Source organism: Schistocerca cancellata, chromosome 1 (assembly GCF_023864275.1).
Source record: "Schistocerca cancellata isolate TAMUIC-IGC-003103 chromosome 1, iqSchCanc2.1, whole genome shotgun sequence".
In the NCBI taxonomy this organism is placed as follows: Eukaryota; Metazoa; Arthropoda; class Insecta; order Orthoptera; family Acrididae; genus Schistocerca; species Schistocerca cancellata.
In genome coordinates this window covers 811,625,052-811,650,783 of record NC_064626.1, presented here as the reverse complement: position 1 = coordinate 811,650,783, position 25,732 = coordinate 811,625,052, and the positions used below count along the sequence as shown (strand labels likewise).

General features: G+C 43.6%; 1 protein-coding gene across 1 annotated transcript in view; it reads right to left on the bottom strand.

Annotated features, from left to right (window-relative positions):
* The window catches only part of LOC126188069 (glutamine synthetase 2 cytoplasmic-like), a 423,240-nt gene extending 402,338 nt beyond the window's left edge, over positions 1-20,902 (bottom strand). Inside the window, exon 1 of the mRNA XM_049929519.1 lies at positions 20,755-20,902. Within this exon, the coding sequence (XP_049785476.1) occupies positions 20,755-20,774 (20 nt within the window). The 5' untranslated portion in view covers positions 20,775-20,902. The remainder of the gene's footprint in view (positions 1-20,754) is intronic.
* Between the last annotated feature and the right edge of the window lie 4,830 nt (positions 20,903-25,732).

Sequence of the window (25,732 nt, the reverse complement as noted above, 5' to 3'; positions counted from 1 at the left end):
TGGGCGCACTCCTTTCTCTTAACACTGGCACACTCTCCCGCCGTTGATTATTCCATACGGAATTTTCATAACGGCGACACCTGGGTTTTCTCTTGTTATTGGGCCTCCAAAATTTCTCCACGCCCGGTCGGCCCCTCACCGGCGCGGCTAATGGTTTCCCTGTCTCGTCCCAGCAGATACGCTCCCCGGATGCTGCTGAGGCGGCTGATCACACCCTCTAGCGTTATTACTATTCTGCGAAGCCCGTATCACGCTAGTATGACACTGGTTTCCGTCATTCCTGTTATTATTTGCATTATACCGATTGTTATTACGGTCCGAACCATTATTGTTATTGCTGCCATGGTTGCGGTATGCATTATTCCCATGGTTATCGTTGTTGTGGTTGTTGTGGTACCAGTTGTTGTTACCACGGCCTCTACCGCTATCGCGATTATTGCGCCAATTGTCCTCGTCCTCAACTCTTTCCAGGAAATCATTGATTGTCCTGTGATTGCTTCCTACGTAGCGTTTTGTATCATCTGGAAGCTTCTTGTAGAGTTCCCAGACTATTTCGGATTCCGTGCGGCGATCACGCAAATATTCCAACTTGCGGATCCAGCCCTCACAAAACTCCTTCATCGAGCCGCGCGAATTCGCATCGAAAGGCCTCGATACGACAAATTCGCGCCAGACACTTTGCTGTTTTTGCTCTGACCAGTATTCAGCCAGAAACAAATTTTTAAACTCGTCAAAAGTCAGGTTCGTAATGTTGAGGTTTAAGCCCCAACGCTTGGAATCACCAGCCAGCACATCAATAACCGCATTAATTTTTCTCTCATTAGTCTATGATCTGGGTAAAACTCTTTCACAATTCTTAATGAAATCCGTCGCGTGTATACCACCTTTTTTCAAGGGGTCGAACCGCTCCTCTTTCGTCAACAATTCCGAACTATGTGCACAGATTGGCACATAGCTCTGTTTTTCGTCAAGTTTCTTTTCTAATTCCGACACTCTCGTAATTACTTGGCAAGTGGTTGTCGCAAGCGTTTCGACTTCCCTTTTTTTCTCTTCGCAGGTAATAGTCTGCTTCGTCACTTTGGTATCTACTTCGGATACTAACGCCTTTAAAGTTTCCACCTTCGTTTGATCCTTTTTTTTTCACTAATTGAATTTGTTCCGTCACCTTATTCTCAATCATCAGAGCAACTGCTTCTCCTACACTTTTCTCGATTCTGCTAATTTCGGAATAAAAACGAGTATTTATGCTCGCAATTTCCGCCTGAACGCCTATCATTTCCTGTTTAAGATTACAGATTTCGGTATTAATTACAACAATATCTTCTTTGATTTTATCAACTTTTGTGTTAACAACTCCAACATTGTTGTTAACAACGTTAATAGCTTTGTTCTGATTGTCTAGCATCCGTTCAATTTTTTCAGACTGAGCCTCTTACTTGGCAGCCTGAGCTTCTTGCTTGGCAGCCTAAGCTTCTTGCTTGGCAGCCTGATCTTCTTGCTTGGCAGACAGAGCTTTAATTTTCGCCGATTGACTCTTGATTTCGTTAATCAAAACATTCAATAAATCAGTTAAATTCCCGGAAACTACCGGTTTTACTTCCGTAGCGGCTTCCTCTGTAATTGTTCCCCCATATTCATCATCAAGGGATTCAGATTTGATTTTCACTTCCGATTCCGAAACATTTTCTAAAGTTTGGAATTCCATTTCTGCTCTTTGTTGCGTTTCGGCGGTCGCGTCCTTCATGCTAGCCGCCTGCCCCTGAACAATGGGTACCGCGGTGCGCGTTTCCCACTGTTCGACCGACTGTTCCGTATCCAAGTCTACCAAATTTTGGCAATTGTTGCCTTCACTCATTTTAATAATTTTCAGTATAAATGCCAAATCTCAAATATAATTAGGATTACTCCCACTACTTATTCTCGCTGACGTAACGGCCTGTACGTAACCAGTACTTTGTTACGAGATTTGCACAATGCAAAATTCGTGTCCAGAACAACCTCAAATCTGAAGATTGTCCTGTCACCAGGTCGTCACGTGTAACCTCCCCTCACTTACCGACCTTAATGACAGTGAAAAATGAAACCGCGTGTACCTAATGGAAATTTAGGAAAAGCAATCGTCACCGAAGTTAATTTGTCGGTAAAGAGGGAGGGAAGGGTTACATCTAAATGAAAGGAAAAATGTTAATGAAACTGGTGGAAATTAATTTTGAAATAGGGGTAAAGTTAATAAAGAAAGTAAATGTGCAGCCGTTACGTGAACAATGAACTAGCGGTAATTAGATATTGAGATTTGGGGGAAATTACGGTCGCCAGTCCTAAGGACAATTGCTATAGTAACTGAAAAAGAAAGGTTATTACACATATAATTATCACTAGAAGCATGGCAACTGAAGGTTGACACGTGTAGTGTGAAAACTGAAAGTTTGTCAGAAGTAATAACTTTCGCTACACTCTGACTTAATTTAGCGAAAGAATTAATAAAACCGGAAAATCGAAAGTTAATTTAGTGACTGAAGGTAATAGTGAGCTTTCTTTCTGAAGCACATCGAAATTCAGTAAAATACGGTTAGTCTTGGACTACCTCAACAATCATTTCAAAAGCTACTTGAATCTACGCAATTTAGAAATAAGGGATTTAACTTTGAACTTGAATTAAATGATTCTGAACAATTAACAATAGTAAAATTTAGTACGTACCAAGCTGAGCTGCAGTCACAGGTAAGCTAAAATACGGTAACAAAACTCGCCCTCATAATTTGTGCTTGTGTAATCTAAATTTTGTAGCCAGCTATAAATACTTTAACTGAACTTTGAAATTAAAGCAGTGAAATAGAATATTACTTTAATGCTGGCGTTTGAATTTCAATGACACTCGGGTTCATTCCGGAAAAGGAAGGGACCCTGCTTGGTAATGCAATTGGGACAATGAGCAACAAAGGTTCATGCTACATTGCTGTAATTTTGTGATTTGAACAGTTTGAAATGCTGAGGTCTGCCATACAGTTCTAAAACTTTACGTGCGTCCAGTCTTCCTTGTTGGTTGATTGAAGGTTTGAAACCGTCGATCGAGGAGGTGGCGACAGTCACTCATTGTCGGCCGTCGCTGTTGCAGAAGCTGGATGTTGGCGCGCCTTCTTCGCGACACGGTCACCAGACGAAACGGGCTCTTGATGTGCGCCAGCTAATGCTTACTGTCCGCGACACCATGTCAGAAACTATAATCGCAAGTCGAGCGCAATTACATGCTGCCAAACCCCGAGAGCGCGGCAACTCGCGGGAGCGTCACACAACACACCTCCTCCACTCGCTACTCCAGCCAGACTCTCTCTGCTCAGCCCGCGCTCCACGCGGCAGAGTTAACACTACCAAAGATCCTACACACTTTGATTCTTCACACGACCTATCGACGTAATCGTTTGATAGCAGTCTTCCCTAGGCAAGACCCAGCGTAAAAATACAAATAATATTTACGAAACAAACCAATTATACATCGACATAAATGTATAAATATATATATACAAACAGTAAAACAATTACAATATACAAAGAGACAGAAATGTCATATCTTGAGGTAACAAAGCAAGGAAAAAAAATAATAGTACAATAGATGGAAATAGGAGGATATGCATTTCCGGCGTTACACCATCTAATCATTTCATTTCACACCCCTACAAACTATTACAAGCAGATAATTGTATAAGTTCGATGATTGCTTTTGCGGCTCATTGATATTGTGAAAGGGTACGACAATATGTAACATGCAAACTTTTAAATTTCTATACATTTAAAGCAAGTTACCAATCTTTGCACTACTGTGAAATCTTATTAATATCTGACTAAATATTTGTACAGCCTTTTCAGACAGTTATTTATTATGGATAACTGCATCTGAAAAAATCTGAGGACACTATTAACATTGTTTGATATGTCGTTAATAAACAACGTGTACAGTAAGGATCGCAATACACTTTTCTTTGGAACACCTGAAGGCACTTCTGATATGTCCGCCAAAGGCAGCAGAGGAAAAATACCCAGGTAAAGAACTGAAGGAAGTTTATTGCATCACAAAAAACTTCTCCGACGGTAGTCATTTCAAAAACAAATAAAACTGCACAGAATACTTCTTGAATATGCAACAAGTGATACCCTAGGCAGAAAGCCTGTTAAGGTCACAGTATATTTAAAATTGCGTTAAATAAACAATAGGCCCAAGGCCTGAGGTTATCTCTGATATGATCTAAGATGTAATACAGTAAATGAAAACAGCCGCTTCTTGGGCATTAATTGAACAATAATAATTGAGAGTCATAGGCCTGTAGTTGTCTCGACTGAGAGAGTTCTGAATACAACAAATGAACACAAATCACTTCTTGAAAGTAGAATCAATATATATAACCGAAGGCCTGAAGTTTTCTATAATAAGAATTAAATCTGAATACCGTTATCGAAACAATTCACTTCCTGAATATGGAATGAACATAGAAAGGTTGAAAGGCAGTGGTAAACACGGTAAAGAAACTTCGGTGATATCAAGGCTCATACACGAAGTGAGCTACAGTCAAGGTCTCCACTGCACGTGCAAAATTAGAAGTCCTGAATGGACGAGAAAAATTTTGAGTACAGCATGACTAATGATAAGAATGATAACAAATATTACGAAGTTTGATTGTGGGTCTCGTATCATGCTGGCAGCATCTGGATAGAAAAGTTGATGCAGGCGGTGAGGTAGTCGCCAAGGTGGCTACATAATGATATCCTGATTGTTGGAATGCTTTTGCAGTCAGCGCCATGTCCAGGGAGCTCACCTGGTGTGACCCTTAGGGGCCCGAGTGCCAACCTAAAAACTGCCCATGCTGCAGGTCACTGCTGCTGCTATTTACGGTAACATGGCCCAAGGAACAGAAAAGTTTCAGAGGCCCATTGACTTTTGTGGCGGTTCTTGGGTTGTTGCCTGGTGGGCTTCTCGTGTCTGTCATCTGGAGAGACGTTGTGTTATTGGTTGCTGGCTCGACAGATCATTCCTCCCCCCCCACCCCCCCCCATCTCTCTGAATGGGAGGAGAGGCGGTAGCTCATCTCATCGTCCCTAGATGGTGTTAAGTTCTTACTGGTGGTTAGGGCAGTTGGGAGTTTGCGGTGCACCTCAAGTGGCGTTAGTGCTGATGTGACATGTGTAGCAGCAGAAGACCCACCCAGAGAACCAGTCACGGGCTAGGGTTGAGACAGGCTGTCGGTGTCTAAGACGGACCTTGTGGAGGACTACACCTCTGGAACCAAACGCGATAGTAGAACATCAGACCCAGGAAGAGGAGCCAGTGAGGTTGTATGTCGTAATATACTGAAGTGTGACTTCATCTAAAGCTGAACCCTAAAGACTGAAAAGGTTTTCCAAAACCAGTGCTGATTGTTTCTAGCGAACACAAGTATCCTCATGGAGCAGTGGAGAGAGAATAGATGCTGGCTGGACTGTCAAGAGGATGAGTGCTCTCTCTGGCTAGTGGGGCCTGAGGAAAATGTGTGCAGGTTAGCTGTATCTATGCCCTGCCTGCAGACAGGCCAGGGGTTCAGGTGCTTGGGTAGCACAATGCCCCACAGTCTGACATGCAAGAGACAAGAGGCAGCGCTGGATGGCTGTCAGAGTAACAAACTTGAGGGGCCTCTGTTCTCCTGAAACCAGAACACTAGGTCAAGAGCAGAGGACTTGTCCTGGTGATAAAATGGCTCTGAGCACTATGGGACTTAACTACTGTGGTCATCAGTCCCCTAGAACTTAGAACTACTTAAACCTAACTAACCTAAGGACATCACACACATCCATGCCCGAGGCAGGATTCGAACCTGCGACCGTAGCAGTCGCGCTGTCCTGGTGATACCTGTAGGCTGGGGCCTCCGGGTGTTACAGTTGCTTGAAGGCAGGTGAGCAATTACATAGCATCAGGTGGAGAACCATGTGGTGCCCTGTATCCTCGTTGGTGTGACAAGCAATGAATATGATGGACAATGAAAGGATGATCATAGTTTCCACAGTGGCGACATCCAGGTAGAAGTAAATATGGGATCAGCGCTGAAGGCAGAGTGTGGGTCCAGGGGCAGTCGTAAAGACAAGTCGACATGAGTGTAGTGGGGTAGGGATAAAACTGATATCAGAACTGGAACTTGAGCGCCCACCATTGAAGGTAGCGTGCCAGTTTGAATGGATTATCGGCCGCTACTAACAGATGAGGGAGAAACCACTTGGGGCTGAAAAGAGTGCAGAAGTGCTAGAGGAGAAAAGGATCGAACCAGGAGGGTGAAGACGATGCAGTAGTGTGGCACACGTAGAAACAGTGCTCAAGGAGGACAGAAAAGTGTGCCATGAGGACAGAGGAGGGAACTTTACTCCCTGGTCTTAAACTCTGAGGGTATGTGAAGGGTGTAGCGTACAATGCCCCAATAGTCACATAACCTGTACTGGCTGCCTGCACCTGTGATGTGTTTCATGACAGTAAACAGAATTCTTCAGTGCTTGACAGAGCAGGACAACCATTGCAGGAAAAGCGTCAGATGTGCTATGAGGCTCAGGGAAGACTCTCTGAGACATACATTATGTGATCAAAATTATCTGGACACCTGGCTGAAAATTACTCACAAGTTCGTGGCGCCCTACATCGGTAATGCTGGAATTTAATATGGTGATGGCCCACCATTAGCCATGATGACAGCTTCCACTCTCGCAGGCATACGTTCAATCATGGCCCACCATTAGCCATGATGACAGCTTCCACTCTCGCAGGCATACGTTCAATCAGGTGCTGGAAGTTTTCTTGCTGAATGGCAGCCCATTCTTCACGGAGTGATGCACTGAGGTGTCGATGTCAGTCGGCGAGGCCTGGCACGAAGTCGACGTTCCAAAACATCCCAAAGGTTTTCTATAGGGTTCAGGTCAGGACTCTGAGCAGGCCAGTCCATTACAGGGATCTTATTGTCGTGTAACCACTCCGTCACAGGCCGTACATTATGGGCAGGTGCTCGATCGTGTTGAAAGATGCAATCCCCGAATTGCTCTTCAACAGTGGGAAGCAAGAAGGTGCTTAAAACACCAATGTAGTCCTGTGTTGTGATAGTGCCAAGCAAAACAACAAGAAAAAACAATGTGAAAAAACACGACCACACCATAACACCACCACCTTCGAATTTTAGTGTTAGCACTACACACGCTGGCAGCTGACGTTCACCGGGCATTCGCCATACCAACACCCTGCCATCGGATCGCCACATTGTGTAACGTGATTCGTCACTCCACACAACGTTTTTCCACTGTTCAGTCGTCCAATGTTTACGCTACTTACACCAATCGAGGTGTCGTTTGTCATTTACCGGCGTGATATGTGGCTTATGAGCAGCCGCTCGACCATGAAATCCAAATTTTCTAACCTCCTGTCTAACTGTCATAGTACTTGCAGTACATCCTGATGCAGTTTGGAATTCCTGTGTTGATCTGGATAGATGTCAACCTATTACACATCACGACCCTCTTCAACTGTCGGCAGTTTCTGTCAGTCAACAGACGAGGTCGGCTTGTCACTTTTATGCTAAGCGAGTTCCTTCACGTTTCCACTTCACTATCACAACGGAAACAGTGGACCTAGGGATGTTTAGGAGTGTGGAGATCTCGCGTACAGACGTATGACACATGTGACACTCAATCATCTGGCCACGTTCGAAGTCCGTGAGTTCCTCGGAGCGCCCTATTCTGCTCTCTCACGATGTCTAATGACTACTGAGGTCGCTGATATGGAGTACCTGGCAGTAGGTGGCAGCACAATGCACCTAATATGAAAAAAATAACGTATTTTTTGGGGGGTTTCTGGATACTTTTGATCACATAGTGTAGATTACCAGTTTACTCAAACAAGTCTGTAAAGAAAATGTGATTTAAGTTCAATAGTTCTTCATTTTCAGATCATTATGGACATCTCACGTACATAGCTCGTAAACAGCAGGTTAAAACGGACATTATACGCGTTATTAACGGTGTCAAGCTGTCTTAGTGTGCGACCGATTTTCGTCTTTATCTGTGTTCTTGTTCTGCCACTCAGTGGAAGTGAGCGAGCAGATACCTACACACATTCGTATTTCGATTCGTTCAAAAATGTACCCGAAATCGTACAAAAAAGAGCCCTTACACGTCTACATTCAATATATCCACTATTCAGAACACTTCAGCACTTCATTTTCTATGAGTGTGCGAAGGAGCTCGCTGTTTGCCTCCTGATGGAGTGCAAGAACGCGTCTGTACTAAACTCATCGTTCACTGTGACGGATACGATCGATTTTTGTGAAACTTTATAACACAACCGGTAGTCGACATAAATTTACGAGTAAATAGTGTAAATGACCGTGTAATCAAGTAGTGACCAAATCACGTTACGTTAAATTGAATGTACTTAAGTGTGTTAGTTAACAGTGATTAATTCCACATGCGCGATTCTGAGGTGAAAAGAATTAAATTACATTTATTGCCAAACTGAAAACCAATATACAATACCAACGAAAAGTATGTACTCGCCTTTACCCAAGCATGCACATAATCAAGAAAACTGAATAAACGTCATTCTTTGACATTAAACATATTTGTCGTAAGTACACAGTATCAATGTTACTGAATAATAGGTAGTCATACACCGAGAAAAATGTACTCAAAAATAAAACAAGCACCGTCTGAACAGGCCTTGAAGGCCCAACGGTACCGACCTGCCATCGTGTCATCCTCAGCCCTTAGGCATCACTGGATACGGAGGAGCATTCGGTCAGGACACTGTTCTCCCAGCCGTTGCCAGTTTTCGTGGCCGGAGCTCAATTAAGCAGCTCTTCAGATGTCCTCACAAGGGCTGAGTGTACCCCGCCTGCCAGTAGCACTCGGCAGACCGGGACAGTGGCCCATCCAAGTGCTAGCCAAGCCCGACAGCGCTTAGCTTCAGTGATCTGACGGCAACCGGTGTTTTACCATCACGGCAAGGCCGTTATCCAAGAACGTACTCGGTTACTCGAAATGTACTGGCACGTCCATCCCATGCAGCTCACGTAGTAGTGTAAACAAACCAGCGCCAAACCCGCGTGCTCGAGATGTCAACTTTGAATACAGCGCGGGCTGCAGCTCTCAACGAATCAGAACTGAGCACTTTTACAATAGTTTCACGGACACGCCGTATAATGGCAGTTTTCAAATTTGCACACTTCAGAAAGTTATTTATTTATCATGTTGAAAGGTGGCTACAGTGAGCCACAGCGCCAGAAATCGCGCCAGAGAGTATTGTTCCGGCGCCTCCACTGGCAGTGATTATTGAGACGCAGCGACAGGCAGTTCTTGCCGAGAAGTTGTGGTGGACACTGCTTGTAGCTGAAGTCAGAGTGAGATGCGGTAGTGGAGAGTGTTGTTCCATGTTTTATGCAGTGGTTTGATGGGAGAGATGATGATGTTCTAATGGAAATATTGTAATGGTCAGAGTGCATTTCGTCAATATATATGGAGGTATTTTCTTTTATTCTTTTATTCTTTCAGTGACCTGAATAATGTGTCATTACAGGTTCAGTCAACAAAGCATCTGGCGTGTGTTCTTGTATTAGAGTGTAATTTTGGTTTTCTTGCACAATTATAGTATTTCTAATTTTCTTTTATCACGTCAGTATAAATGGTATTTAAAATTTCTTGTCTTGTTGAAGAAGAACCGTGCCAGATGTGCGTTGAGTCACACTACCACACACAGAACAGCTACACTTGTGCCTTGTTGGCTTCGTAGAATTTATAGTTGCTGGGGACTTAATTAATTAATTGTATTAACTGAATTTTCATTTCATTCTTTGTTGTTGTTCTATGCAGTCAGATTGCGTACTAATACTAGTCAGGGCCAGCCGTTTACGAGACTTGCGTAATCGGACTCACAGCTACTAAAACAAAAAAAAATATTTGCATTTTATTAAATTAAGCCCCCATGCAATGTGAGAAATCAGAATATACGAAGTATGCAAATACACTGAATGAATGACGACCCGTGTGACTGCTACGTTAAGCCGGCCGAAATGGCCGTGCGGTTAAAGGTGCTGCAGTCTGGAACCGCAAGACCGCTACGGTCGCAGGTTCGAATCCTGCCTCGGGCATGGATGTTTGTGATGTCCTTAGGTTAGTTAGGTTTAACTAGTTCTAAGTTCTAGGGGACTAATGACCTCAGCAGTTGAGTCCCATAGTGCTCAGAGCCATTTGAACAATTTTTTTGCTACGTGAAAATTTAACAGAAGAGTTGTATGGAGGCTGTTGTGGGAAGCTGCACACAAGAGGACGCGTCCCGGCGCTCGCCCGGGGTCATATGTGCGTGATTCTGGAAGGGCTAGAGGAAAATGAAATACCTCCCACTCGCCAGTCAGGCCGAAGAAGTAAGCTCCTTAAACAGAACTATACTGTCAGGTTTTTCCAACTGGGAGTGTCAGTGGGCTCTGTCATAGTCTGCAGTACACATAAGAGGCGGCAGCGGACGTAGAGTCAAAGGCGACGTCAGTTGTAGTTGGTAGCATCGAAGTCTTGGCGTCACGTGGCAAACGGCTTTCAATATTTAAAGCCAAAATAATTTTCTCCCTGTCACAAAACTACGAGCTCACAAGATAGATGCAACCGTTAGAGTGCCCTCTTAAGCGACGGTCAGAGGCATCCAGGAGCGATGAAAGATTATGGCGTCGCTCCTAAGCGGCGTCAATAGACGTACCGCTGCCAACATGCGTTTAGCAACTTCGAACATCGGTTCCCTCCCCGGAAGCAGCCAAGGACTTGCAAAAGCGGTCAGAGTCCATGGAGATCGGAAACGATTACCAGCCAATATGTCATGGCCCTACAAATAACAGAAACGGCGTAAGAATAACCTTGGACGAAAAACTGAAGCAACGAACGATATCCGTGGAAATGTGTAGTGACAGATTAATTCTAGCAAAACTCACTCTTGGCAAAATGAATTAGGGGAGCATGACTTTTGGGATTTCCCATACTCCACTGAGCAACAATTGAGGGCTGGGTAGTTTACCACATCAAGTATACAACGAAAACATCATGACGTCCTCGATCATTTACATAAAAATGACTGAAACGTCTGACAAATGTCGAAAGAAATAGAAAAAAACCATTCATCCCGTCATAGTGGTTGCTTTTCAATAGACTTCGAAAGCTTCAGTTACCTGTATGCCTCCCGTGAGCGTTTATCACTGCCTGACACCTATGTGATGTGTTCCGTATAAGATTAAGAATGTCACGCTATGGTATCCGTTCCCATTATTCAGTGAAAGCCCGTGAGAGTTCTTAGAGAGTCTGTGATGGAACAGGACGACCACGAACGCGTCTTTCAAGCTTGTCCCACATATGTATGATGGAGTTTAGGTTGCGAATCACAGCCGGCCACTCCATTACCTCAATGTCTAGGCCTCGCAAAACATGTCTGCTGACACCTGCTACATAAGCCCTGACATTAGAATTCAGGGGCACCACCGTATGTTGTAGCCATCACGTAGTCCAACATTATCTGTTCGATGCACTGCCTGGCAGTAAAGGGACTTTGGACAACGACGGGATCCGTATGGGTGTCAGCACTGAAGTCTCCTCACACCATCACAGAATCTTGGAAATCCGTCGGTTTCCTGTAAAACATTTGGCAGATACCACTCATCACGGGCCTCACGAACACGGGCATCACCTAGCGTCAGAGAATATCTGGATTCGTCAATGAATAACACGTTTTGTCAGTGTGTGACGCCGGAAATGCATATCCTCCTATTTCCATCTATTGTACTATAAATTTGTTTTCCTTATTTTTGTTACCCCCCCATGAACCATGGACCTTGCCGTTGGTGGGGAGGCTTGCGTGCCTCAGCGATACAGATGGCCGTACCGTAGGTGCAACCACAACGGAGGGGTATCTGTTGAGAGGCCAGACAAACATGTGGTTCCTGAAGAGGGGCAGCAGCCTTTTCAGTAGTTGCAGGGGCAACAGTCTGGATGATTGACTGATCTGGCCTTGTAACATTAACCAAAACGGCCTTGCTGTGCTGGTACTGCGAACGGCTGAAAGCAAGGGGAAACTACAGCCGTAATTTTTCCCGAGGACATGCAGCTCTACTGTATGATAAAATGATGATGGCGTCCTCTTGGGTAAAATATTCCGGAGGTAAAATAGTCCCCCATTCGGATCTCCGGGCGGGGACTACTCAGGAGGACGTCGTTATCGGGAGAAAGAAAACTGGCGTTCTACGGATCGGAGCGTGGAATGTCAGATCCCTTAATCGGGCAGGTAGGTTAGAAAATTTAAAAAGGGAAATGGATAGGTTAAAGTTAGATATAGTGGGAATCAGTGAAGTTCGGTGGCAGGAGGAACAAGACTTTTGGTCAGGTGATTACAGGGTTATAAATACAAAATCAAATAGGGGTAATGCAGGAGTAGGTTTAATAATGAATAAAAAAATAGGAGTGCGGGTTAGCTACTACAAACAGCATAGTGAACGCATTATCGTGGCCAAGATAGACACAAAGCCCATGCCTACTACAGTAGTACAAGTTTATATGCCAACTACCTCTGCAGATGATGAAGAAATAGATGAAATGTATGACGAGATAAAAGAAATTATTCAGGTAGTGAAGGGAGATGAAAATTTAATAGTCATGGGGGACTGGAATTCGTCAGTAGGAAAAGGGAGAGAAGGAAACATAGTAGGTGAATATGGATTGGGGGGAAGGAATGAAAGAGGAAGCCGCCTTGTAGAATTTTGCACAGAGCATAACTTAATCATAGCCAACACTTGGTTCAAGAATCATAAAAGAAGGTTGTATACCTGGAAGAAACCTGGAGATACTAAAAGGTATCAGATAGATTATATAATGGTAAGACAGAGATTTAGAAACCAGGTTTTAAATTGTAAGACATTTCCTGGGGCAGATGTGGATTCTGACCACAATCTATTGGTTATGAACTGCAGATTGAAACTGAAGAAACTGCAAAAAGGTGGGAATTTAAGGAGATGGGACCTGGATAAACTGAAAGAACCAGAGGTTGTAGAGAGTTTCAGGGAGAGCATAAGGGAACAATTGACAGGAATGGGGGAAAGAAATACAGTAGAAGAAGAATGGGTAGCTCTGAGGGATGAAGTAGTGAAGGCAGCAGAGGATCAAGTAGGTAAAAAGACGAGGGCTAATAGAAATCCTTGGGTAACAGAAGAAATATTGAATTTAATTGATGAAAGGAGAAAATATAAAAATGCAGTAAATGAAGCAGGCAAAAAGGAATACAAACGTCTCAAAAATGATATCGACAGGAAGTGCAAAATGGCTAAGCAGGGATGGCTAGAGGACAAATGTAAGGATGTAGAGGCTTGTCTCACTAGGGGTAAGATAGATACTGCCTACAGGAAAATTAAAGAGACCTTTGGAGAGAAGAGAACCACTTGTATGAATATCAAGAGCTCAGATGACAACCCAGTTCTAAGCAAAGAAGGGAAGGCAGAAAGGTGGAAGGAGTATATAGAGGGTTTATACAAGGGCGATGTACTTGAGGACAATATTATGGAAATGGAAGGGGATGTAGATGAAGACGAAATGGGAGATAAGATACTGCGTGAAGAGTTTGACAGAGCACTGAAAGACCTGAGTCGAAACAAGGCCCCGGGAGTAGACAACATTCCATTTGAACTACTGATGGCCTCGGGAGAGCCAGTCATGACAAAACTCTACCATCTGGTGAGCACGATGTATGAGACAGGCGAAATACCCTCAGACTTCAAGAAGAATATAATAATTCCAATCCCAAAGAAAGCAGGTGTTGACAGATGTGAGAATTACCGAACTATCAGTTTAATAAGTCACAGCTGCAAAATACTAACGCGAATTCTTTACAGACGAATGGAAAAACTGGTAAAAGCCGACCTCGGGGAAGATCAGTTTGGATTCCGTAGAAATGTTGGAACACGTGAGGCAATACTGACCTTACGACTTATCTTAGAAGAAAGATTAAGAAAAGGCAAACCTACGTTTCTAGCATTTGTAGACTTAGAGAAAGCTTTTGACAATGTTGACTGGAATACTCTCTTTCAAATTCTGAAGGTGGCAGGGGTAAAATACTGGGAGCGAAAGGCTATTTACAGTTTGTACAGAAACCAGATGGCAGTTATAAGAGTCGAGGGGCATGAAAGGGAAGCAGTGGTTGGGAAAGGAGTAAGACAGGGTTGTAGCCTCTCCCCGATGTTATTCAATCTGTATATTGAGCAAGCAGTAAAGGAAACAAAAGAAAAATTCGGAGTAGGTATTAAAATTCATGGAGAAGAAGTAAAAACTTTGAGGTTCGCCGATGACATTGTAATTCTATCAGAGACAGCAATAGGCTTGGAAGAGCAGTTGAACGGAATGGACAATGTCTTGAAAGGAGGATATAAGATGAACATCAACAAAAGCAAAACGAGTATAATGGAATGTAGTCAAATTAAGTCGGGTGATGCTGAGGGAATTAGATTAGGAAATGAGACACTTAAAGTAGTAAAGGAGTTTTGCTATTTAGGGAGTAAAATAACCGATGATGGTCGAAGTAGAGAGGATATAAAATGTAGACTTGCAATGGCAAGGAAAGCGTTTCTCAAGAAGAGGAATTTGTTAACATCGAGTATAGATTTAAGTGTCAGGAATTCGTTTCTGAAAGTATTTGTATGGAGTGTAGCCATGTATGGAAGTGAAACATGGACGATAACTAGTTTGGACAAGAAGAGAATAGAAGGTTTCGAAATGTGGTGCTACAGAAGAATGCTGAGGATAAGGTGGGTAGATCACGTAACTAATGAGGAGGTATTGAATAGGATTGGGGAGAAGAGAAGTTTGTGGCACAACTTGACTAGAAGAAGGGATCGGTTGGTAGGACATGTTTTGAGGCATCAAGGGATCACAAATTTAGCATTGGAGGGCAGTGTGGAGGGTAAAAATCGTAGAGGGAGACCAAGAGATGAATACACTAAGCAGATTCAGAAGGATGTAGGTTGCAGTAGATACTGGGAGATGAAGAAGCTTGCACAGGATAGAGTAGCATGGAGAGCTGCATCAAACCAGTCTCAGGACTGAAGACCACAACAACAACATTTTTGTTACCTGAATATATGACATTTCTGTGTCTTTACATATTGTAATTGTTTTACTATTTGTATATATATATTTATGCATTTATGTCGATGTATAATTGGTTTGTTTCGTAAATATTATTTGTATTTTTACGCTGGGTCTTGCCTAGGGAAAACTGCTATCGAACGATTACATCGATAGGTCGTGTGAAGAATCAAAGTGTGTAGGATCTTTGGTAATGTTAACTCTGCCGCGTGGAGCGCGGGCAGAGCAGGGAGAGTCTGGCTGGAGTAGCGAATGGGGCAGGTGTGTTGTGTGAAGCTCCCGCGAGTTGCCGCGCTTTCGGGGTTTGGCAGCATGTAATTGCGCTCGACTTGCGATGATAGTTTCTGACATGGTGTCGCGGACGGGAAGCATTAGTTGGCGCACATCAAGAGCCCGTTTCGTCTGGTGACCGTGTCGAGAAGAAGGCGCGCCAACATCCAGCTTCTGCAACAGCGACGGCCGACAATGAGTGACTGTCGCCACCTCCTCGATCGACGGCTTCAAACCTTCAATCAACCAACAAGGAAGACTGGAAGCACGTAAAGTTTTAGAACTGTATGGCAGACCTCAGCTTTTAAAATTGTTCCATTTGCCTCGCAAAATTACAGCAACTTAGCATGAACCTTTGTTGCTCATTGTCCCAATTGCATTACCAAGCAGGGTCCCTTCCTTTTCCGGAATGAACCCGAGTGTCGTTCAAATTCAGACGCCAGCATTAAAGTACAATTATTCTATTTCGCTGCTTTAATTTCAAAGTTCAGTTAAAGTATTCATAGCTGGCTACAATATTTAGATTACACAAGCACAAATTAAGAGTGCGAGTTTTGTTACCGTATTTTACCTTACTTGTGACTGCAGCTCAGCTTGGTACGTACTAAATTTTACTATTGTTAATTGTTCAGAATCATTTAATTCAAGTTCAAAGTTAAATCTCTTATTTCTAAATTGCGTGGATTCAAGTAGCTTTTGAAATGATTGTTGAGGTAGTCCAAGACTAACCGTATTTTACTGAATTTCGATGTGCTTCAGAAAGAAAGCTCACTATTAACTTCAGTCACTAAATTAACTTTCGATTTTCCGGTTTTATTAATTCTTTTGCTAAATTAAGTCAGAGTGTAGGGAGATTTATTACTTCTGACAAACTTTCAGTTTTCACACTGCACGTGTCAACCTTCAGTTGCCACGCTTCTAGTGCTAATTATATGTGTAATAACCTTTCTTTTTCAGTTACTATAGTAATTGTCCTTAGGACTGGCGACCGTAATTTCCCCCAAATCTCAAATATCTAACTACCGCTAGTTAATTGTTAACGTAACGGCCGCACATATACTTTCTTTATTAACTTTACCCCTTTTCAAAATTAATTTCCACCAGTTTCATTAGCATTTTTCCTTTCATTTAGATGTAACCCTTTCCTCCCTCTTTACCGACAGGTTAACTTCGGTGACGATTGCTTTTCCAAAATTCCCATTAGGTACACGCGGTTTCATTTTTCACTGTCATTAATGTCGATAGGTGAGGGGGAGGTTACAAGTGACGAAGTTGCCAGTTGACAAGGGACCACCAGAGCAGAAGGCGAGATGCAAGATGTTGTGTCAAGCGGGGTACTCGAATAGGACGTCTGGGTCATAAGGTCCTTTCTCGTAATCTGTTCAGTCTGATCGAACACAGTGGCTACAGCGGCCTTTCTGGTATCATCTTGAAGTGCTGTGGCGGTGTCCGTACGACGGTCTTAACGTGGAGTTGTAATGTGTCGACGCCCTTGTCGAACTCGGCTTGGTTTAAATGGCTCTAAGCACTATGGGACTCAACATCTGAGGTCATCAGTCCCCCAGACGTAGAATTACTTAAACCTAACTAACCTAAGGACATCACACACATCCACCCCCGAGGCAGGAGTCGAACCTGCGACCGTAACAGCAGCGCGGTTCCAGACTGAAGCGCCTTGAACTGCTCGGCCACAGCGGCCGGCTAACTCGGCTTGTATTATGACTTCTCTTCAAATAGCATGTCCATAAAGTGTGGATGACACTTGGAGAGGCATAGGCATCTACAGCAACACGTTAGACCAAAAGAGAGCACCCTTGCAATTAGCACTGCATTAAGAGGTCGCATTGCATGTGCTTGGTTGAATATAACGTCCACGAATGAAAACTGCCTTCTGTGTAGCTCACTAGAAAACACTGGGACACTGGTACTCACTTGTGTCTGTGGGGTCACCTGAAACTGTAACGTGTTAACGCGGCCAATAGATGGCGAATGATTTTAATTGTTAACAACACTGAAACCGAAGATCTCAAGCCATGCAATAAGATCACAGATACTACTTTACCAAAATAGATCGCACAGGATGTTGATACAGGTGTTCCCATAACACTTTTGAACTGTGTATCTCCTTATGCCCCTCAAACTGGATATACAGGTGATGAAAATGACGAGTTCTTGGGTGACCTACAAGATCAATTGCAAAGTATACCACCTTCCGAAAATAAGATAATTGTAAGTGTCATTAATGGACATGTGAGTAAACATGCCCCACCTGAATTTACAGTCCACAGAAATTATGATACGGCTATTCCAGTGCCCAGGGCGAAGAGATTCTGGAGGATGCTTACAACTTTAAAATATCAATCATTGATATCTTTTTCCAAAAAAAAACATCTTAACAGTTACAAAAGTGGCATATCTGCATCACAAATAGATTACACAATGTGCAATAGCTACTTGTGTAAGTACTTTAGGGATTGTAACCTGATCCCTAGCGACCCATTAACCACATTATCACCGACTATTGATAGCATGCTTAAAATTCCACTTTGGAACACAGCAGATGGAACGAAAAGGAAACCACGAATAAAATGACTTAATCTTCAAAGTCCACAACGTATGTCGATAGCAGCTAAGGCTATGGAGTACATGGGAAAGTGTGAAATCAGCAGAAAAGATATGACTGCAGCCAAGGAAGTAGTAGGCACGTGCAAAAGCAAGCGAATACCAGACAAAGACCCAAAGTGGCGGAACACCTACCTAAAAAAAGTACTACAACAAAGAAAATGTATTTCAAAAAGAATCAAATGTAGGAAGGAGTATCCGATCGCTTTGCTCAGATAAAAAAAAAAAAAAACAAAAAAAAAAAACGGGGAATCGGCTGGTTGCTGCCTCGAAAGTAATAGATAATAATAGTGTTTACAACAGAGCTGAAACCGCTAAAAGGACAAAGGAATTTTCAAAATTATTGAGTAAAAACAATCACACGAAAGATATGAGACATAACAAATGTACTAAAAATAGTTCTGAGACATTAATAACTTCTAGTAAGGATATTAATGAAAGGTGGCACGAATAGCACAAAAAATTGTTAAATGAAGAGTTACCTCAAGAAGCATTATATGGTTTACTACCAGCTCAAGTCTCATTAGAAGTTACAACGCAGGAAAAAGTAAATTCGCCGGCCGCGGTGGCCGTGCGGTTCTAGGCGCTCCAGTCCGGAACCGCGCTGCTGCTACGGTCGCATGCCTCGGGCATGGGTGTGTGTGATGTCCTTAGGTTAGTTAGGTTCAAGTAGTTCTAAGTTCTGGGGGACTGATGACCACAGCAGTTGAGTCCCACAGTGCTCAGAGCCATTTGAACCATTTTGAAAAAGTAAATTCGCGCTTAAAATACGAAAAACGGTAAAGCAGCTGGGTCCAACGAAATACCAACTGAACTTCTAAAGAACTGTAGGGATTCCAGCATGTTATGGCTCACTAAACTATTTAGCCTTATTTTAATGGAACGGAGAATGCCTGATAACTGGAAATGAAGTAATTTAATCCCGTTCTACAAAAGCAAAGGGTGACTTAGCTGATTGTGGAATCTATCGTGCAATCAAGCTAACAGCACAGACACTGGATATGTGGGAAAGAGACATTGCAAACAAGTCAAATAAGGTAATAAAAATTAAAAAATTACGTCTAAACAATGTGGTTTTACTAACGGGGTAGGCACTACAGACGCTACATATAGCACTAAGATCAAAATGGAAAAATATAAGATCTTGTGTTTATTGACCTCGAAATAGCTTTCGACCGAGTGCCAAGAAAGCTTATTGGCAAGCAGTTCACGTGCAGTGTACCTCAGAATGCTACACATATATTCTCAAGGATCTGTACGAGAGCATCAAGGAAAAGTTGTAAATCCTGCGGGTGTCAGCGAAAAGTTAAAAGTTGAGGGTCAACGAAAGATCTGCTTGGAGTCCACTGTTATTCAGTATTGTCACGAACAATGTCACAGAACATCTACGGAAACCAACTTCATGTACACATTTATTTGCTGAAGACAATCTTGTAATAGAAGAATCTCTACCAGAAATTTAGCACGATCTTACTTAATCCGTGGTACACGGCGCTAGACGGTCGAGGACTTCGAATGAGCAGAACCAAAACGGAATATTGCCACTTCTCCAGAACGACCACCAGTTATAAACCACAAGTACATCTAGAAAACGCACTTGTAACACGGAAAGCCTATCACTTCTCGAAAATTTGAAACTGAATATCCAAGGAGAGTTTTGAACATATTTTTTTCCCTGAAAATTGCCTCAAAATTATTGAAAATTGACATCTGAATACGCAACCTTCAACGACACGATTATTTCTGATGTGGCAGAATCTTCGCAAGAGCACCAATGGGCTACTCTGAAACAGTTATGAAATATTCAGTTTTAGACACTGACCACAAATATTGCATGGTTAACAAGCGCCATGTATTAAGCTTTGTCTCCTATGTTAAATTTGTGCATGGCAAATGTTCTTGCCATTTGTATAATTTGTCGGATTAAAAATCTAGAATCTATGGATTGATGTGCTTGTGGAACTGAATTTTGGTGACGCTACCGTTGCCAACGCGTGCCTCAGAAAACTGCCTCTAGTAGTCTTACCTGTATGTTGTAAATATCCTAAGGAAGACAGTAGCTAAAGCTCTGCATAATGAAATGTTGCTGCTTATGACATAACACAAAATCGGAAAATGGGACCCAGATTCATAAAGGAGCTCTAAAACGTAGCTGAAACTTGCGATCATGGTTATAGACAAAGGAAAATTCTTAAGACTATTTACATTCGCCAAAAGAGCAATATAAGCATTATAATGATCGAAATAGCTATAGAGAGTAGGCGAACACAGTGCACTGGTGTGCAAAGCTTCAAATTTACACAATCACACACGAATGCCACAAGACAACATTACAGAAATGTTTGTCGTCCTTTTACGAGACAGGAGAGAGACAGACAGACAGAGACAGAGACAGACACACACACACACACACACACACACACACACAGAGAGAGAGAGAGAGAGAGAGAGAGAGAGACAGAGAAGGGGGAGGGAGAAGAGAGACATTGCGTATTACTTGTATTCAAGAATAGATGGGCTATAGCTGGATAGTAGCATCCACGTGCACAAGTGAAACTGAATGGTGTACAAACGAATATTAAGTCTCCTCAGAAAATCGAATAAACACGCAACACTGTAAGTTAGTTTGACTTAGCCTAGCTTAGAAGCAGACGTAAAATTCCAACAATGTAAGTGAAACGCAATGTGCGAAGCTTGCAGCCATCTCACCAAGCCTTTTGGATCAGCATGGTGGCAGCAGGCCTTTCGATGCACACAAGAGCACAAGACAAGCGTCTAGATTCCAACCAGTCGAACAAGATGCAGTACTCAGAGTGCGACTTTGTTCTGCAACATGCCGTTCCGTAACTGAGTTTTGGCGGCCAGCGCCGTCACTTGCTGACACAGGTCCAAGTTTTGCGAGCGGCCAAGAGATACCACGTGGGACAGGGCCAAGTGCATGCGCTGCCAGACTAAACTGCCAGCGACCAGGTACTTTGAAAATGACTGGTGCGTAGTGCGCGGGCACGCGCATGCGCTCAACAGAGCTTCGTGGACAGTAGCCGTCATTTCAACACCACTCGACCAGTTCACGTACCCTGGATCAATAGTAGCACAGCAGCTTCCAGGATGAAGACGCTGAAAATCGTATAAAAACTGTGTGGTTGAAAGGAAGACCACTAACGGGGTCGTCTGTGAAAAAATACCCATCGAAGTAAAAAGGAAATATATACAAACGAGCGATAAGACGGGCTGTAACGTGCGACTCACACTGATGGGTCATAAGCAAATCGGACGAAGTTCCAGATTACAAAGATGAGGATCTTACGATGGTCTAGAAGAGTGACCTCAAAACACAGAGTAAGAAGCGACCACATCCGACGCTAGTTTAAAGTGGCAGTTATAGCGGAAAACCTTCAATAGAATCGCATACGCTGATACAGACAGGTAATACCCCCATATCGAAACCATATACAAGAACAGGGCTTGACACAAAAGAACCGAGAAAAGCCTAAGTCGCCTACTGAATAAATGAATTACAACTGTGAATAACAACCTGAAAACTATGGGACTGCGCCCTGAAACGACCCAAATCCAATTTAAGGAAAAATGCACCACGAATAAGTTATGCGAATGGGACGGAGATCGGTAGATGAGATGTACTTGTACAGACTACCAAATGTTTACAATTTCAGAAAAATCTCTCCCTCTCTCCGGGAGCGCCACTTTGAAATAGCACTGTCCATGCGGAATGTCTTGGCTGATGGACCAGGCAGTGTGTCCCACAACGACCTGTCATCCCACATCCATGCCTTGTCCTTTCCCAACTCCTCAACACCCAACCCAAGGCGTGATGCGATCTGTAGAGAGGGGTGCGTTGCACAAGGGAAGATGTGTCGTGAACGGAGCCTCAGGGAGAACAGGCGACCTCCCTGAGTACGACAGAAAATAGCAATACTGACGGGCAATTTGAGACCTCAGACACCCAAACATCCGGGCTAGAACCGATGGAAAACATCTCCTCAACTGAACAGGGGGACAGACCTGTTCAAGAAGTGGGAATGGTTACTAAGAAGTTGGACCACATTAAGATCGAAGACTTGTCTGAGGCTCAGAGGAGGAAAGTTCTTAGAGAACAAAAGCTAAAGGAAGGAAAAGAGTGGCTTCCCAAACAAAAGTGGAGGGAACTAAAAGGGCTTCAGTTCAAGACCTCCAAGAAAAGACTGTACCAGGGCGAAGGGGGTGTACAGACCACTTCTACATCGAGGGCAGGCAGTAAGAGAACAAGGAAGGAATTTGACTCCCACTACTCAGGATTAGTGTATCCAGAAAAAGTCAAGGAAGAAATAGGGAAACAGACCTATAGTACTGCAGTCTCAGTTTTTAGGATGGCGGTTATCCAGCAAGGCTACCCACTGGTCAAGATCACCTCGCAGCAGGAGGTGCTCTTACAGATGGCTCTCTTGGAGAAGGTTGGGAGGGGGGGGGGGGGGACGCTGGTCCAGGACCCAAATTCACTAGAGTCTATCTGGATCATGGACTCTTATCTTTGTGAGTGGGTGGGTACAGTGGACTGTCGTCAGGAAAAGGTGCCCCTAATATTACCGTGGGAGGATGCGAAGCTGCTGGTAAAGACAGTAGCTGAGTTCTTCAAGACCGAAAAGACTATAATCTGGGTGCCAAAACTCCTTAAGGATACCTCTCCAGCAATTCTGATTAAGAAAGTAGTCTCTCAAAACCTGAAAGTCTCGACATAGGATTGGAAGGTAATCAACTGCAAGGTTCCACCAAATGGCCATCCCTTGTGGTGGAAGTTGGAGAGAAGTGCCTGAAGTCAATATGGAAACAGGACCTGAGACTATTCTTGGGGTCCTTACAGGTTGCTGTCAAGGTACTCAAAGACATCAGAAGGGACAACGCCGGCAAGATGGAGACTGAATGTGCTACAGATGAATCTGCAACACAGTAAAGGGGCCACTGCTGCCCTGAGTCGTCTTCTGCGAAGACAAGAAGTGGACGTGTCCCTGATCAGGAACCCTATTTATATAAAGGGGGTGTATCGGGCCTTGGCGGCATTGGAGGTAAGCTGGTTAATGCTAGAAATATAATAAACTCCAGAAAATGCATTTATGTAAAAAAATGGAAGCCCCTTCATGCTGATGGCGGACTTTTGTTCTAGGGACTTAGTGACCATCAAGATGCGGCGACATGAGGAAGGTATCACGAGGGAGTTTTTAATGGACTCGGCGTACCTTCCTTATGACGACAGTGCTCCTCCTTCTCAGGAGGTGAAGAGACTGACGGAAGCCTATGCATAGCAGAGTGACCAACTATTGGTTGGATGCGATGCTAATGCCTGCAACTTAGTGTGGGGCAGCACCAAAACCGACATTAGAGGTGAGAACCGTCTAGAATTTCTTCTAGCTAATGACTTAGAGATCCTCAATAGAGTCAAGGAACCTGCATTTAGGAATATAAGAAGGGAAGATGTAGTTAATATAACGTTTGGCTGCACTTTGATGGGTAGTTATGTCAAACAATGGCATGTGGCTTTAGAGCCATTCTCATCAGACCACATGTATATTAAGTTCGAGGTTGAATGGGGCATTAGACAGACCATGTCCTATAGGAATCCTAGGGAAACGGACTGGGAGGCTTATAGGAGGGAGTTAAATGCAGTAGAGTTTGGAGACGTAGCAGAGGCGGTGACCTCCGCTATCATGATCACATCCCATGACAACTGCTCAATCACCAATAAGTGCACAAATAGGAATGTGGAACAGCAACCTGGAATCACAAAGGAAACAGGTATGAAGACTATTTAACCTTGCGAGGAGGAAAAGACAATGGGCAGAATATTGAGAGGCCGTTGTCAAATACAATCTTGCAATCAAGCAATCAAAGCAGGCGTCCTGGAAGTTATTCTATGAGGAGATAAAGGGCACAGCTGTTCAGATCAGACTTAACAGAATCCTCACTAGGATACCAACTAATCCAGGGGGAACTTTAAGGAAAGAGGATGGGGAGTATACAAGGACAGCACATGAAAAGCTGGAACTACTCCTCAAGGCTAATTTTCCTCAATGTACTCTGACAGACAACATAGAGCAGGGCGAGATCCCTGTGAGATATCGGTTTTCAGGTATTCGAAGGGAGAACTGGGAATCTGCCAGAGAGTGTGTTGACCATAGTAAAATCCAATCGGGCGGTGGGAACATTCCAACTGTTGAAGTCACCTCGTCCAAATGGAATTTTTGCAACGCTCCTTCAACAAGTAGGAATGAACATAATAAGATTCCTATGCAGATTATTTAGGGTTAGCCTAGCAGCATGAATCATTCCGAACTTCTGGAGAGCAGCGAAGCTTGTCTTCATTCCAAAGCCAGGGAAAATTGATCATACCAAGGTCAAGGATATGAGACCAACCAGTGTGTCCTCCTTAAAATATTAGAAAAACTGGTCAACGTGCATGTTAGGGACAGGAGGTTAACTAGGGTCCTTCTACACATAAACCAACAAGCACACCAACAAGGAAAATCGTGGGAAACTGCACTCCACCAATTTGTTGGGAAGGTGAAGAAAGCAATACACTTTCAGGAAATAACCCTTTGCATCTTCTTGGACATCGAAGGGGCTTCTAGCAACACAACCTTCGAATCCACGGTTAAGGCAGCAGAGGTTCATGGCTTGGGGACCACCATTTACAGGTGGATTAGAGCCATGCTTAGAAAAGTGGAAGCCACCATGATGCAAAAACATGGCAAGGTATTGATGCCGAAGCCATGATCTAAGTGATGTTTCTCAATCCTGGGCTTGAACAGGAGAGAAATGAAACTCATGGCTGGGCTGTTGGCATGCCATGTGAATTTCAAAAAACAGCTACTTACAATGGGGATAATAGAAGAAGACCCCAAATGTAGGATGTGGTAGTGTGGGCGAGGAAACCACATCATACTTGATCTTCGAATGCGAGGCACTGGAGATTAAAAGACACAGAATATTCGGAACAACCAGACCTGAAGAAATTGTGTCTAGCAAAGCACTGGTAAAGGACCTCCTTGCGCTTTTCAGGGGCATCGGTTGACTTTTCTAGAGACACAGGGAACGATACCGCACAATAAACTCTGTTTCGATGCGGGCAGCAGCGGGCTTGACCAATTTTGTTTTGCTTTCCTGATAAAATCAATTCAAATCAAATAAAGGGTTTCATAAATTGAGCAAGTCAATACCGTGTTGGTTCATATCTGGCACTTTTGCAAGCAGTTATTCAGCTCGGCATTGATTGACAGAGTTGTTGGATGCTCCCTTAGGGATGTGGTGCCCAATTCTGTCCGACCAGCGTGATGGATCGTCAAAATACCGAGCTGGTTGGAGGTCCCTGTTCATAATGTTCCAAACGTTCTCAAATTGGGGGAGACCCGACGCCTTTGCTTGCCAAGGTACGATTTGGCAAGCAAAGTCAAACACTAGAAACTCTCGCCATGTACGGGCAGGCATTATCTAGCAGAAATGTTCGCCCAGGATAGCTTACCATGAAGGGCAACAAAACGAGACCTAGAATATCGTCGACGTACTTGTTTGCTGTAACGGTGCCACAGATGACAACCAAAGGGATCCTGCTCTGAACAGAAGTGGTACCCAGATCATCACTCCCGGTTGTGGGGCTGTATGGCGGGCGACAACTAGGTTGGTATCCGACTGCTGTGCT